The sequence below is a fragment of the Schistocerca nitens genome, chromosome 10, assembly GCF_023898315.1.
Source record: "Schistocerca nitens isolate TAMUIC-IGC-003100 chromosome 10, iqSchNite1.1, whole genome shotgun sequence".
In the NCBI taxonomy this organism is placed as follows: Eukaryota; Metazoa; Arthropoda; class Insecta; order Orthoptera; family Acrididae; genus Schistocerca; species Schistocerca nitens.
In genome coordinates this window covers 100,986,086-101,003,494 of record NC_064623.1, presented here as the reverse complement: position 1 = coordinate 101,003,494, position 17,409 = coordinate 100,986,086, and the positions used below count along the sequence as shown (strand labels likewise).

At 44.3% G+C, this 17,409-nt stretch overlaps 1 protein-coding gene across 1 annotated transcript in view; it reads right to left on the bottom strand.

The window, feature by feature from the left end:
* Positions 1-17,409, bottom strand: part of LOC126209912 (uncharacterized) — a 333,249-nt gene that overhangs the window by 185,164 nt on the left and 130,676 nt on the right. The window contains exons 11-12 of the mRNA XM_049939032.1: positions 7,302-7,506; positions 2,530-2,732 (exon numbers count right to left, since the gene is read on the bottom strand). Coding sequence (XP_049794989.1) covers positions 2,530-2,732; positions 7,302-7,506 — 408 coding nt within the window. The remainder of the gene's footprint in view (positions 1-2,529; positions 2,733-7,301; positions 7,507-17,409) is intronic.

Sequence of the window (17,409 nt, the reverse complement as noted above, 5' to 3'; positions counted from 1 at the left end):
GTATTAAAAATGCTACATTTGCAGTAAACTACTAGTACTAATGTCATATGAGTACAAATATAATAGTTTGGTGAAAATATATGCATAACAAAGAGATTAGAAAAAGATACATATGGTGATTCGTGGTGGATAAAACAATATTCGTAAAAGACTGTTAGAAACGACATTACTATCATTGGCTAGAAATGATGAGCAGTGAAGGGAATAAAGATGGAAATGAAAGAAAAAAAAAAGAGGGAGGGGAAAGGTTACTACTATTACCAGTCTGCTTTCAATAACAATATTCAGTACAATTCTAATCTAAAAGAATGAACAACAATAAGGAAACCGAAAATACTTTTCTTCCAGTTCTATGTATACCACACGGACTTATACTGTATTTCCTCTCTTATTTCATTAAATTTGTAAACCTCAAGTTGAGAATGTAATTTTTCCGAAACCGGTCGTGTTTACAACAAATGAAGTCACAACTGATGCGGATATTTTCAGTCTCACCATGCAGCTTAGTTGTGGATTTTCTGCTAAAAAACGCTATGCGATTAGGAGAACAACCCAGCTGTGCTCACTGTTTGGTTTTAAGACGTGAGTGTACCCAGTTCTTGAAATTTTAACTGTGCGTGGCAAACTTCAAGAATACACTGAAATACCTCTACGTACTGGCAACTTACTGTGACCTGCCTGCTTTGTATTGTTGTTGACGAGCAAATTCCCGATTCTTTAAACTGTCCAACTCCGTTTTGTGTACAACACATTCAAACTTGTGATTACTTTACAAATGAGATGTTTTAAATATTTGATGTTGAGCACATAAGCGAGAATACTTTAGGAAAGCTTTGAATTACGTTTAAATTTGGCTGGAAGACGTTACATACTCCATTCGTGGGTCTCTGAATCTAGTCGCTTCAGTCTGACGACGGCTACAAGTGGACTACACGAGTGTAGAAAGGAGAGCAAGACACGTGTTTTACAACTGAATAGTAGAGACAGTGCCGATACGTACGCAAAAGCTGGACATGGCGATAATTGTATCTGCAATTCACAATAAATTAAATGTCTGGCAGAAGATTCATCGAACCACCTTCAAACTGTTTGAAATGCAAGGGATTAAGTCGCTGCAGTCGCACTATCCTCTGTGCCCTCGGTGGCTCCGATGAATAGAACGTCTGCCATGTAAGCAGGATATCCCGGGTTCGAGCACTTATTTTCAACTGTACCCGTTGATATACAGTATATCAACGCCCGTCGACAGCGCAGGGTCTTTATCATTTCATTCTAGAGTGTTGTATGGTCACCGATGGTATCTGTTCTTTCGGGCATGTCCGAATTGCGGTGATCATTTATACCTATGTAGACGGGCGCTAACAAAATATTTTCGCATTCGGGGGAGCAAGTTGGTGATCGAAATTCTGTGAGACGACCTTGCTTCGATGAAAAACGCTTTCGTTTTGGTGTTGCCATCCCAGTCCGCGTATCACATTTGTAGCACACTGTCCCCTACCTCGCGATAATACGAGAGGAGCTGTCCTTCATTGAGCATTTTAGTCAGCTCTATCTAACGCAGTTCCCATATCGCGCAGCAACAATCCACATGAGGGCAGACAAGCGTCGCGTAGGCCGTCTCTTCAGTACCCCTGTTGCATTTTCTAAGTGTTCTGCTGCTAATTCTTGGTTTTTGGATCTTTTTTCACACATTTATATTATCGTTGCAATTTAAATTATTCGCAAATGTAATCCCCAGGTATTTAGTTCAATTCAGAACCTTTGTGTGATTCATCCTGTAACCGAAATTTAGCAAATTTCTTTTAGTACTCCTGTGGATGACTACACACTTTTCGTTATTCAGAATCAGTCATCAGATGTATGTGTATATATATATATATATATATATATATATATATATATATATATATATATATATATATATATATATATGCATGTATAAAAAAATTCCGAAGACTGTCGTAAATTTGTTAGACAAGAATACGATCATTTCGTTTGCAGTGGCTGAAGTTAGTTTTCAAGCCGGAATGTAGACTATAGCACATAACGTTTTCCAAGCTTCACTCTTCCTCTTATGGAACAAATTTGCAATTGTATACAATGTATCAATTCATTTTCGTCTTACAGCCTCCACAGTCTTACAAAGCATAGCTGTGTTACACGTCTCCTGATTTCTAGAGATTGTCATTTTCGCTTTATCAGCTCTAAACTGAAACTGCATGACGGACAGTTAACTTCCACGCTATGTCATAGCTTGACGCTCCTGCACACTTTGGAAACGAGTCGAGGACTAGGAAGCAACCGCAGTCACCATTCTCACTCATGTCGTATTCGCAAAACTACACCAGAGAGGCAGGAAGTCAGTATGGCTATCAAGTAACTGTGGAGCCTTGATTTTTAATGCATGCAACCCTCAACACTCGACTCGTACTCGCTCTGTTTCTCATCTGTACTTCACACTCTGGCTCACCTGTCCCGTGCCCCCTCTGGGCGGCGATTACAGTAGAGCTATGAGGCCTGAACACTGACCTGTATGGGAGAGAGAGCCAAGGGGAGGCTGTCGGGTGGCTGGAGAGCCCTGGCCCTGGGGCCGCGGTCTCCTGTGACGTCAGAGAAGCGTCTGCGGAGGGCAGAGTCCGCTGGAGGTGGTGCTGGAGTTACCAGCTCAGAGCGGCGCCTTCCAGCTGCTCCTGCCGCGGCGGTCACCGGCTCTGGACTGCTCTGCTCTCCTGCTATGGGAAGCACGTTTCCATTGTAGCCCAACCCACTCACTGTGCACAAATGATGGCAAAACTTAATGCCCAGAGCTGTTGGTAAAAGCAACACAGGGTGTCATTAGAAAATCAGACATGCAAGAGCCAATCATACACATACACTCAAGGATAAAAAGGCAAGACGCATCGGTAGATTTGATGTTCATGTTGAGACTGACAACCGATTACAGTTTCAGAAAAATTGGTTCATTTAGTAAGAGAAAATGGTTCACAAATTGAGCAAATCAGTAATGTATTGGTTCACTTCTGGGAGTTACGCAAGCTGTTATTCGGCTTGGCGTCGATTGAAAAGAGTTGTTGGGTGTCCTCCTGAGGATATAGTGCCAAATTCTGTCCAACTGGCTCCTTATATCCTCAAAATCCCTAGCTGGTTGGAGGACTCTCCCCATAATGCTCCAAAATATCTTAATTGGGTAGAGATCCAGCGACCTGGCTGGCCAAACTACGGTTTATTAAGCACAAACACAAGCGAATGAGGATATCAGGCAAAGAGACAGCTGTCACAGCATTCCTGTCAGTAACTTAAAGGACCGAGTTGACGTGACAGAAATCTCAACATCGGTGCGAAAGCAAGTTTGGCTGCCACACGTCTATCCTCTATACTAGCTGCCGAGGCTGGAAAACAGTTGATGCAGCACAACCCAAGGACCAGAACGATACAATGGTGAACTGGATTATACCACACACAGTTTAGCGCTGCGCCGCTTCCATGTTATATGCGATCAAAAATGATGTACTGCCACAACAAAGCTGGGTTATGAGTCCATAAATACTGCCTGCTCTGCCTACGAAGAATCTGTCAATTTACGCACCCAGCACTGAGAAGTACTCCACGCCAGTCGTCGACTTGATGAGGGTCATCCAGCCACAAGTACGAGGGCTGCCCAGAAAGTAATGCACCGTATTTTTTTTCTCTGCCGAAAACCTACGCATGTGAAACGTTACGTATGTATTATTTGAAGTCTCCTGAGAGAGCGCGCCATGTTCCCGTCACATCCGACAGATAGCATAGCTGCAGGACAGTTTCAAAATGGCGCCTGTAGGTAATGTACGCTACAGGCAAGGTAAGGTGCCTTCATTTAATTTCTCACTGCAGAAAAATAAACTGTGGGTAATATTCACAAACGCTTGTCTGAAGTCTATGGAGCATCTGTTACCGACAGAAGTACAGTCAGTCGCTGGGCACGGAGGGTGAGGTCATCGGAAGGCTGTTCGGCGGAGCTCCACATTTGCAGCGGTCGGGGAGACCATCCACGGCTGTCGCCCTCTCGGACTTGTTTGGGCCGTTAAGGGATGCCATTCGTGGAAGACATTCTGAGGACGATTAGGACGTTATTTACACTGTGAAGCACTGGTTCCGCCACAGTGAGAAGGGTTGGTATCAACAGGGCATACACGCTCTATTTCGCGCTGGAGGAAAGCCATAGAACGGGACGGAAATTAAGTAGAAAAAATGGATGTTTTATCTAAACACCATCCTTTCATGTGTGATTTCATTATGTTCAATAAAGAAGTATTGAAAGGAAAAAAGAGGCGGTCCATTACTTTCTGGGCAACCCTCCTACTACTAGACCGGTAGTCATCACCCTGAGGGTTATTACAACTGAGGGGAAAAACGTAATTTTCTGAGGCATAAAAACAAGAGTTCAATTGTGTTTCAGTCATGGAACTAATGTATACGTACATTTACAAACGACCCCGTGTATACGTACATTTACAAACGACCCCGCCTATATCTTTGACGCCATGTAGTCTCGTTGAGTGACGTTTGCGGACATGGGTTCCTATTCAAAATACGATGTACTCACTCCCCTCTACAAGCCCTAGAAGTCTGTAACGGTAATTTTCGACTACCCTGTATATGAGAATATGAGTGGACCCACAACTGAACCATTTGTGACTCCCTATGTCTGTTTCGTTTTCTTTTCGGGGGCAAAAACAACTGGGGCCACACGTGCCCACGTCAAAACTATAGAACACGAAAACAGAGAGGAGTTAAAAAAGACTAAACGTCAATCCCAGTTGACCTAAGAGAAGACAGCTAAAAACAGGGACGTGGAGAAAGTGCTACTAGAGACACCTTTCAGAAACGGAGGTCCAAAACTAGAAATTAAATGGCCTTCGCCATATTGCTTCGGTGGATTAAAAGTAAAACGCGGTCGTCATCCCATGCGTCATTTGCTAAAATGGCCTGTAACTCAGACAGCAAATCCAAGCGGGAATGTAAACGGTGAGAAAATGTGCATTCCGTCAGGAAATGGCGGACAGTTAAAACTTGGGCGCAATGTGTACAAAGTGGTCGGGTAGTGTCACTCGTCAGATGACGATGGCTAAAAAGGCATTGCCCAGTATGCAGCCTAGTTAAGATTACCTCCTCCCGGCGGGAGGGCCGAGGGAGGTCGTCCAAGCAGCTGGGAGAGCCTTAATAAGCCAGAGTTTATTCTCGTGGAGGGAGGACCATTGGCGATGCCAAAGGGACACCACTTCCTGACTGACGGCAACACAGAGATCATTGGAGGGAATATAGGAACTCGCGGGCCGAGGTAGGACTGCAGCCTTGGCAGCGGCGTCAGCAGCCTCGTTTCCTGGCACACCGACATGACCAGCGACCCACAGAAACATCACACTGGCTCCACCAAGAGTGAGCAGCTGAGTTTTCCTGGACCCGCTGCACTAACAAGGGAACCTCCCCACCGCACCCCACTCAGATTTAGTTATAATTTGGCACAGTGGATAGCCCTTGAAAAACTGAACACAGATCAGTCGAGAAAACAGGAAGAAGTTGTGTGGAACTATGAAAAAATAAGCAAAATATACAAACTGAGTAGTCCATGGGCAACATAGGCAACATTAAGGATAATTCGGGCTTAGGAGCGCCGTGGTCCCGTGGTTAGCGTGAGCAGCTGCGGAGCGAGAGGTCCTTGGTTCATGTCTACCCTCGAGCGAAAAATTTAGTTACTTCATTTTTGCAAAGTTATGATCTGTCCGTTCGTTCATCGACGTCTCTGTTCACTGTAATAAGTTTAGTGTCTGTGTTTTGCGACCGCACCGCAAAACCGTGCGATTAGACGAAAGGACGTGCCACTCCAATGGGAACCGAAAACATTTGATCCAGGAAAACACGTCTGATATTTTCTATACGACACTAGTGACGGCATGTGCGTCACATGACAGGAATATGTTGTCGACCCACCCAACTTGCACAATTGGCGAATGGGTAAAAAGATTCTTCTACCTTGCCCGATTTAGGTTTTCTTGTGGATGTGATAATCACTCCCAAAACGTGATGAAAACATAAGAGTGTGTCACATAAACTGCAACAAATGAATGCAACAGTTTCACAGTCGCACAGTTTTCTCTGTGCTCTGTCAAAACATATGTTTTTCACGTTTTCAAATTTTTCCGTGTGTAGACCGTCAAATCCTACGTATGTCCAAGCAAATCTGAACATGTCCTGGAATTTTGGAGAGCGAATTTGATTATGGGTGAGTGCCTGAACTCTGATAATTGTCTGAAAATAAAAAGTTAAAATTTTGTACTGGAGGGAAGACTTGAACCAAGGACCTCTTGTTCTGCAGCTGCTCACGCTAACCACGGGACCACAGCACTCCTGTGCCTACATCATCCTTGATATTGCTTATGTTGCCCATAGACTACTCAGTTTGTATATTTTTCTTATTTTTTCATAGTTCCAAACAACTTCTTCCTGTTTTCTCGATTGATCTGTGTTCAGATTTTCAAGGCCTATCCACTGTGCCAAATTATAACTAAATCTGAGGGGGGTGCGATGGGGTTCCCTTTTAAGGATTGGGCAGTGTACAGCGCACATAGACGTTGAATGTCGCTGATTGAGTCTGAGCAGAGGACACAATTGAAAAGGCTTTGTCGCCGGATGTACGCCGTGGCCTGATACAGGGTGAAGAGTTGGGCTGTAATTAGTGAGGAGTGTGCCAGAAGCTGATATCCAAAAACACAGATGCAAGTGACGAAGGTACACCCGATGCCACAGTCCGAGAGCCATCAAAGCTACTATCGCGAAGTTCCATGCCAACGTCGTGAAACTGAAGGCGATAGACCGGGGCTGGAGTAGTGGTCTTAGGAAGAGAATAAAGTCTAAGATTAAAACGGGCTGCTTCACGAAGCCAAGGTGATGTAGGGTTCGCACCCACCAGGAAAGTTGCAGGTAGTATGAAGTTAAGCCGGAGCAGCAAGTGCTGAAAGCGGACTGCAGGAGGTAACAGAAAAGAGGGATGCGCCCCATACTGGCCATCAAAGGAATCATCGAAGAAGGAAGCATAGGATAGGTGGGCACGCATGAAAAACGTCATGCATTCGTGCTGAGGAGAAAGTCACAGCGGTAGGACAGTGGTAGTTCAGCAGCTTCAGCATACCGACTAACTCCGTTTGTGATTTCTCCCCAGTCACTAAAATTGTTTACCGTTCCGATTTACCTTTGCGATTTTTTGAATTCTAAATTAACACTTGTGCTGCAAACTGCTGCGCTGTGAGAGAGGAAGCACACGTTACCTGGCTGCTGCTGGCCCGCCTCTGCCTTCTCCTCCCCCCTGGGGTCGAAGTCCGGGTCTGAGAGGCTGTGCCGCAGCGTCGGCTGCTGTGGTGCTTGTTGTCCCTCTTCCAGCAACTCGTTCTCCAGCAGGCGCAGCTCCGCGCGGCCGGGCGCGATGTTCTCTGCGAACGATGTGTCGAACGGGTCTGCGATTCTCGCGATGTCCTGAGAAACAGCGCGAGGCAACCACATAAACATTCCGCACACGCTCTACACACCATTGCACTAAATACCGTGGACACTGTCTTGTGAACACCTCATTTAAACACATTCTTCCTGCCCTGTTTACAACAAACTGACACAGCATTTCCCTGCCGTTGCGGTCTTCGGTCCAAATCCGTTGTGACGCAGCTCCACACCATAGCCCATCCTGTGCAAGACTCTCTCACTTCGATTAACTACTGGAATCCTCATCCATTTGAACCAGCTTACTGTGTTCTGCAGGGTGACCATTATTGAACTATATGAAATAAAATCGTCGTAACTTCTGAAAGGTTTGCGTTGGGCTTTCAAACTGCACAGTTGACCGCGGGGCATGATGGAAATTAGTATGTGCATGCGCAAGTGTCTTGTTGTCGGCAAATTCCACGTGAAAATGTCACGGTACATCTTGCCTGCACGTATAGCGCTTGTGAAGACCTCTTATGCCAGCAATAACAGCCCATCTGCGGCTCAGAGGAAGTTTGGGACCGAGTTCACGCTGAAGACAATCAAGAATTTGATTCCCAAGTTTGAGAGAGGGGGTAGTGTTCGTGGTGACAGTGTTGGCGCTGTCAGTCGTCCAAAAAGCGTGAGAAGGCCTGCAAACATCGAGAAGACATGCGCTGCATTTCAAACCAGTCCCAGGGTATCGATCAGACAAGGTACACAACAGGTGGGAATCAACCGGTAGACACAATGACAGACTGTTGTTGAAGACCGTCCCCATACAAAATTCAAATCCATCAGCCATTAAGCCCCAAGGCTATGGAAAAGCGGTTGTATTTTGCTAAAACTATTGTCCAAAGAATTGAAGAACCAGACTTTGATGTGAATATGTTTGATTTAGCGAGGAAGCCCGATTTCATTTGGATGGGTTCGTCAATAAGAAAAATTGGCGCGTTTGGCGACTGAGAATCCGCATCTCGCGGTCTAAAAGTATTTTTACCCTCAACGGGTGACCGTGTGGTGTGCCATGTCCAGTCACGGAATAATCGGTGCGATATTCCTTGATGGCACGGGGACTATCGAACGGTACCTGAAAGGTTTTGAAGAGGATTTCATCCCCGTTATCCAAAGCGACATGATTTCGACACGATGTAGTTCATGCAAGACGCAACTCGACCCCATCGAAGCAGGAGAGTGTTTGGTATCTTGGAGGAGCGCATTCTGGTTCTGGGGTACCCAGAGGTCATTGGCATGGGCCTCGATTGGCCGCCATATTTTACGGAACTGAACACATTCGACTCCTTTTTGTCGGGCTATATTAAAAGACAAGGTGCACAGCAATAACCCCAAAACCAATGCTGAGCTGGAGGCAGCCATTCGGGAGGTCATCAACAGCATCGATGTTCCGTCACTTCACCTGATCTTGCAATATTTAGCTATTCGTCTGCGCCAAATCATCGCCAATGATGGCAGGCATATCGAACATGTAACCTATATCCGAATATATGTTGAATAGAGTGTGCGCAAGCAGTAGTTTGTAACTAATTTAAGTTTTTTTTTTCATACAGTTCAGTGATTGTCACCTTGTATCTTTGATCTCCCTCAAAAATTTTTACATTGAAACGCCAAATTGATGATTCCTAAATGTCACAGGATGTATTGTTATCACCCTGTATCCCTTTTAGTCATTAATGATGATTACGACGTATTGATGTAGTGTCTCTATCTTCACGTTACAATGTTCTCCAGGTATTCAGGCATGTCCGAAGGAACAGACACTGTTCTGACAATTACTGCTGTGATAAATATTACGAAATAGATTCAATGCGAAGCCACACTGACATCAGCTGTTTTTGACACATCTGTACCGTAATGGGACGTGAAATTCCCGCTTGTCGGCAGCAGTAGCTCCCAGGAAAGTCCATGTCATCCACAAGCCTTACCCTCAAATGCACGAACGCACTCACGCCTGCTTGTCTGAAGGACAATGCAATGTGAAGATACAGACGGATAAACACATCTCAAAGTTGATCCGAGTATTGTTATTTTACCTGCTGACAAGGGCAATGCCACCGTTGTTTTAAATAAACATGATTATGTACAAAAGATGCAACGTTTACTATCTGATTCATCATATCGCAGAATCGATGCTGACCCCACGAAAAGTGTTGAGAGAAAGACCAACAGCCTCCTGAAGAAAAGTGGTTTGTCGCAGGACACAATCAAGAGGCTTAACACCTATAGTGCCGTTCCCCCTAGGTTATATGGCCTTCCAAAGGTTCATAAGGAAGGGTTCCTTTCCGTCCTATAGTGAGTAACATCGGCGCTCCGACATATCGTGTATCCAAGCATCTTGCTTCTCTGTTGAGTCCACAAGTAGGACGGTGTGAACATCATATCAGGAACTCAGCTGATTTTTTACGTCGTTTGGAGGGACTGAGGCTGAATGACTGATATTTTAGTGAGTTTCGATGTGGTCTCTCTCTTCACTCGTGTTCCTCTGTCTGATTCGTTGCGGTTAATTGAAGCCAGGTTTGCTGCTGATTTAACTAATCTCTTTAGGCATGTGTTGACATCCACTTACTTTTTATGTAATGACCAGTATTACGAGCAGACAGATGGAGTTGTGATGGGTAGTCCGTTGTCTCCTGTGATCGCAAATTTATTTATGGAAGACTTCGAGGAACGTGCGTTGGAGTCGGCGCCTTTAAAACCCGCCTGTTTCTTTAGATACGTTGACGATACCTTCGTTGTTTGGCCTCACGGTAGGGAGAATTTGAATGTCTTTCTAGAACATCTGAACTCGATCCACCCGAACATTCGTTTTACGATGGAGGTGGAAGAGGATGGTTACCTTCCCTTTCTCGACGTGTTGGTTAGGAGGAAGGATGATGGATCATTGGGACATGCAGTCTACAGGAAACGTACTCACACCGACTTGTACTTACAAGCTAATAGTTGTCACCATTCAGCTCAGCGTGAAGGAGTACTTCGTACCTTGGTACACAGGGCACATGTCGTTTCTGTCGCTTTGCCAGCTGAGCTGTCCCATCTTGAAGTTACATTTCGTCAAAATGGTTATAGTGAGACAGATTGAACGTGCGTTGCGCTATCGACCAACTGTACATCGGGTGATTGATGATAATTCTGAGTCAACACCTAAGTCTACTGCCTTTTTGCCTTACGTAGGAAACACGTCCAATAAGATCGGTCGTATTTTACGGAAATACAATGTGAAATGTGTTTTCCGACCTCCATCTAAAATTAGAGCACTTTAAGGATGATCTTGGACTGCGTAAGGCGCGTGTATATCTTATTCCTTGTAGCTGCGGCATGGCATATATTGGTCAAACTATCAGGACCGTGGAGGACAGATGTACTGAGCATAAACGGCACACACGATTACAGCAGCCAAATAGATCTGCTATTGCCGAACATTGCTTGGATACTGGTCACCCCATGTTATATAATAACACCGAGATATTGGCATGAACGTCCAGCTATTGGGACAGTGTCATTAAGGAGGCAGTTGAGATTAAACTAGCGAGCAACCTCGTTAACAGGGATGGAGGTTTCTGTTTAAACTCTGTTTGGAATCCGGCTCTCTCCCTTGTCAAAAAACAGAGGAACAGAGTCAATGCTGCCTCACCTGTGAATTCATAGTCTCACTATCGATAGCTCTGACTTTGGTCATCTTTGGTGGCACTAGTGTTCTGTGTGTGTGTGCTATCTTTCCTGCTTCTGTCGCAGAACCGAGGTATTAAATTTGCATGCACGCTGCCTGTCCGTTGCAGTTTGCCTTGAAAATGGCGGGGTGTTCTCCCGCCGAAATATCGGCGGTCGCTGAAAGTGTTACCTGGCTGAATTCCCGGAAGTTATTTGAAAATTGTATACGCCAGGAGAAACTCAGGTCTCACATCAATGATGTATCCATGCCTTGTCCGCCTATAATGACAATTACTTCTCGCTCTGTGCAGGGATCACGTAATGTGCGAGCGTTTGAGTTGTGGACTCCATGGAAGTTTGGGTCTATCCTGGATGCGTGCTTGCGTATTCGAAGTTGTCAAGGCGAACGCTCGCCATGAATGGCAACTCCGGGTTCGAATTTCGGTCCGGCATAAATTTGCATGTGGCAAACACAGCTGATGTCAATTCGGATTCGCAAAATTGGACATTGTAAAGTGAAGATATAGCACTATGTAAATCCCGACATCGTAACCATCGTTGATGACTAAAAGACGTACTGGTTGATAGAATACAACTTGTGGCATGTAGTAATTGTCAATCTGATACTGCTGACGTCAGTAAGGATTCGCAATATGTGACTCCATTTCGTAACAACTCTTTTAGTCAAGTTCTCTCAACGTGCCTTCCTTCCTAAATCGATTCATTACCTCTTCTCACCCTTTACTAATATAACCTGCAGCATTATTCCACCTGAATTGCTAATCGCCAATGTTTCATTTCCGTCCAAGGATACACTCCATACAAATACCTTCAAGCAAAGACTTCTTAATGCTTAACTTTACATTAAATGTTAACAAATTCCTCTTATTCCGAAAGGATTTTCTTGCTATTGCCAGTCTATACGAGGTGCGGCTAGAAAAAAACCGGACTGATGCTGGAAAAAACATTTACAATTATTTACAATTTCATGTTATCTCCTTCAATGTACTCTCCTCCTCGGTCTCTACACCGCTCCATACGAATTTTCCACTGTTCATAGCAATGCTGCAGATCATTTTCGGTAAGTCCATACATTACTTCCGTCGCTTTTTCTTTTACTGCTTCAACAGTCTCAAATCTAGTTCCTTTCAAAGCTGACTTGACTTTAGGGAAAAGAAAAAAGTCACAGGGGGCCAAATCAGGTGAGTAGGGTGGATGATCTAAGATGAGAATGTTGTGTTTTGCCAAAAACGTCTTCACTCACAACGCACTGTGAGCTGGGGCATTGTCTTGGTGAAGGATCCATGACTTTTTTCTCCACAAATCGTTCAGTTTTCTCCGTTCAAAATGGTTCAAATGGCTCTGAGCACTATGGGACTCAACTGCTGAGGTCATTAGTCCCCTAGAACTTAGAACTAGTTAAACCTAATAACCTAAGGACATCACAAACAGCCATGCCCGAGGCAGGATTCGAACCTGCGACCGTAGCGGTCTTGCGGTTCCAGACTGCAGCGCCTTTAACCGCACGGCCACTTCGGCCGGCGGTTTTCTCCGTACTCGCTCACGTAGGGTAGCCAGGACGCTAATGTAGTAATGCTGATTCACTGTTTGTCCCTCTGGTACCCAATCAATGTGCACAATCCCTTTGATGTAAAAAAAAAAAACAATCATCATTGCCTTGAATTTCGATTTTGACATTCGTGCTTTTTTTTGTCGTGGAGAACCAGGAGTTTCCCAATGCATCGATTGGCGTTTAGTTTCGGGATCGCAAGTAAAAAACCACGATTCATCGCAAGTAATAACATTTTGTAAGAAGGTGGGATCACTTTCAATGTTTTCCAGGATGTCAGAACAAATCATTCTTCGGCGTTCCTTCTGTTCAGTTGTGAGACACTTTGGAACCATTTTTGAACACACTTTGTTCATGTTTAAACTTTCATGAAGAATCTGCCTAACACTTTCCTTGTCAACTCCTGTTAACTCAGACACTGCTCTGATTGTTAAACGGCGATCTTGTCGAACAAGTTTACCGATTTTTTCAATGTTTGCATCAGTTTTTGCTGACAATGGTCTGCCAGTGCGAGTGTCATCACTGGTGTCTTCGCGGCCATCTTTAAATCGTTTAAACCACTCAAACACTTGTGTTCGCGATAAACAATCATCGCCGTACACTTGTTGTAACATTACAAACGTTTCACTTGCAGATTTTCCTAGTTTGAAACAAAATTTGATGTTAACACGCTGTTCTTTCTGTACACTCAACATTTTCCGACGCACAGACAAAACGTCAACTACTTAAAACAGACGCCACGGGCAGACTGAGTGCCGTCTCTGACAGAATTACAGGTATAATGCTATCGGCAAATGTTAAAATTTTTTGTTTATTCTTCGTCAGCTTCAGTTCATCTTCCATAAATTATTTAGTTTAGATTACTGCTTGCTCTACATATGTATTTAATAATAATACATTAACTGCAGCCAGTCATTCAAGTTCAAAGTACAGTTATAATAATGCAGCAGGCCGGAGTGGCCGTGCGGTTCTCGGCGCTACAGTCTGGAGCCGAGCGACCCCTACGGTCGAAGGTTCGAATCCTGCCTCGGGCATGGATGTGTGTGATGTCCTTAGGTTCGTTAGGTTTAATTAGTTCTAAGTTCTAGGCGACCGATGACCTCAGAAGTTAAGTCGCATAGTGCTCAGAGCCATTTGAACCATTTATAATAATGCAAGGAAGTGGACATTTAATACACTGTGATGTGCATAGACACTTATTGTTTCTTTTAGTGTAGAGTTCTAGAGAACAACGTTCGTATATTCGGTTACACACATGGGCGCGCGAGCGCGCATGCTTCGCATTTGCTTCGTGACGTGTTGTTGAAGATATGGGAACCCTTTACTGCATTTGTTAAGTTCTCCAAGTTTTCCTTTGTCCATGTTCGGTGAATTACGGCTCCTGTACTGAAAAATACTGTGTGGCGTTTATGACAAATCTCCACTTACGTCTCCTTACATTTTTATTCCTGTGTTTTGACATTTAGCACAGGAAGGTTCATGTTGCTGTAAGGTAGCGACAAGCGTACACATCGCGTCACGTGACAGGCGGTGTCAGAGCGCGAGAAAACCGAGATAACAGAGCCGTATCGTGCTGGAGCCTACACAGGTAGTGGGGATTCAGGCGCGAGGCTTCGCGTGGAGCAGTGTAACTTTCATCATTTACACTTAGTGCTTAAATGTTAATACACATCTTCAACCGTGCTTCTGACTGACTTCCACTAATATATTAAAAATGATTGCAGTAACTTTCAATTCACGTGTGGAAAAAACCAAATACAAAGTCCAGTCATTGTTGATAGTCATTCGTGAAAACTACGGACAAAACACAGGCGCGCCTTCAGCGGGTAGCTGGCAATCTGTTAAGGTTGCTTACTACTCGTCTGTGATCATTTCCGAAGGAGGCAATACGTGAATCCGCGTGCAAATGTGATGTCGCGTAAAAACGAAATAATTTATTAAAAATGCCTCGGATGGCATTGTTGTGCAAGCCTAATTCTGCGATGGTTTGGAGCTTTTTATTATGACTTTTGCAGGTCTCTAGAAATAATTAGCATCCGTAACCTCTGCCATAAACAATGTTAATAGATGGCGGCCAGCATTTTTTCCTTTATTTTTTGGTTCAATAAATAGAACAAAAATCAAGTGTCATCCTAGTATTCCGTAACTTCATTTTTAATGGCACTGAGTTCTTTCCCAGGTGTCACTCTCTTATGCACTGTTCACTGGATTCACGTGAAAGCCTGCGACCAGCGGAGAGCAAAACCAGTCAGGACAACGGTTACGAGACATCGTTCCAAGATAAGAGGTATAGGTTGCGCAGGATCGGTGGCGGATGCGCAATTACCAGTTTTACTCCAAAGAGCTGGGCGAGTCCATTCGTTCGTTCACAAGGGGAGGCCGACATGCATTTGTTACCTTTCGGCCGGTCGGCAATGACAGAATCAACACGCTCGCTCTGCATACTTTCTCAACGATTTTACAGAAACTATTCGGTAAAAAATTTCATGTTTGCTTTACTTGTAACTTTATATGTCAGGTCCATTATGATGTGCACATCATTTCGCTAATGTTCATAGTTTCAGTGATATTTACCTGGAAGTAAGACACTACGGGAAATTCGGAAAAGTTTGCAATGGAAAGAAGGGGTCGCTATGATTTTGCGTCTGATGCACATTACATAATATGTTGCTGCGTATGAAATGTAGCTGACATATTGAATTTTTCTTTAAAATCATTTGAAGTCTCTGTCACGAATCTCGAGAAAGGACATTCATTTGCGATTGCACCGAGCCAACGATAAATCCAGAGTGAAATATTCACAACGTTCCTCATATTTCATAAACGGTTTGAGGTATCGAAATGAGATTTTGGCAAATGCTAGCACACAAAGAGGGGAGTATTTTTCCGCATGGTTATTATGCAAAATGCAATTATCTACTGTGTTATTCCACTAACTACACAATTTTCCGATGAAACACTGTAATTATTAAGGGCCATCGATATCTGGTGAAATCAGACTGCTATGGGTTTCGGAACGACATAAATGAAGTCATTACACCTTTATTTCGTAGCACGGATGTGCTTTTTCATAAGATGCTGACCTCACTTTTCCTCAGTTCCTCACTTAATAAACTTAATAAAACATTGTTTGCGAATTATCTCACATCTGCCTCTGCACAACATGTTAGTGAGGGGTGTGTGTGTGTGTGTGTGTGTGTGTGTGTGTGTGTGTGAGCGCGCGCGCGCACGCGCGCACGCGCGCGTGTGTGTGTAGACTCCGCTAAGTTTTGGCAAAAGAAGCAAATTTTATCATTGCAACGACAGAAATGTGTAGGTTTTACTCAAAATTCACCATTCGTGATGCTCCTCTGAGATTTACTAATGATCACAATGCAAGAGTGGGTGTGGAAGCGTCCCTCTTAACATTTACAAAAAATGTGAGTGTAGGCTGAAGTTTAGAATGTCATTTACCCTCCAGCGCTCGGCATTTTACCTACAGGGCTCTGAGCGACCCCTCACCACTGCTGCTCTCCCTATGCTTCCCCAGCAGACTTCACATCTAGCGGCCACAGAATTTTACGTGCACTATACGCAAATTCCCACCCGTTGCGCAGAGGAAAGAGAGAGCGGGCATTATTTATTGAAATCCACCGTGTTTGTTCATCCTGGCACATCCTTTTGGTGCGAAGGAACCCGCCACGTAGCTTCTCAGGATTAAAATTTGATTTTGTCGTGAGACAACTGATTGTACGAATATTGAAGGCATTAATTATTTTTCTTGCATTACCCTCATAAATGCGATAACCGGATATATGTCTTCTCGTTTTTCCACCAAAGTTTTCAGTAGTCTTTCCGAAGTGCTCATGTTTGGTATCATCAGGTTTGACCGTAGCAAGCATTCCGTAGCCGGCCGGTATATGAGTCTGGATTGCATAGTTTTGGACACTCCGATCACTTTCTTTATACAGGACACCCTTCCTCTTTTTAATGATATTGTTCCACCGTGAGATGTGGTCCGGTGATTTTTATGCTGTGCGTTGGTACTGGTGAGAGTCTGGCTCTGAACAAAGCTACTGCTCTACAGAGTAATTGAAAATGTATGCATCAAAATAAGAGTAAAACAAAGTTTTGACTGAAACTGCTTTATTTCCGAGTTATGATGCACAATGTCGTTTGCGGCAGACGTTACACAATGAACCAATTCAGGACTGTAGCGTGTTGGACTCGCCCACATTCTGACTGATGCTTTGTCGACGGTCCCCTTGCACGTTTCAGAGTATCCCAGAGTTGCTTATCCCGATAACTGGGCAGGTCGTGCAGGACGAATCACCTCGCTCGCCTCATTTCCGGATCTTAATCCCTGGACTTGTGCCTTTGCAACAAACTAGAGCAACGAACTTAGAAATAGCTTTGCAACTGTACAAGAGGAGATGAACGGAGCCTGCAACATACTGACAGAGGAAAAGAGTCGGGCACGTCACTGCCTTCGCCTTTATGGACATCATTTTGAAAAATTTTGGAAATTTATGGAAAGGTCTCATGAGACCAAACTGCTAAGAAAATCGGTCCCTAGACTTACACACTACTTTAACTTACGCTATGAACAACACACAGACCCATTCCCTAGGGAGGACGTGAACCTTCAACGCGGGGTTGCCGCACGGGCTGTGACAAGAGTTCTGAGACTGGGCGGCTACCCCGCG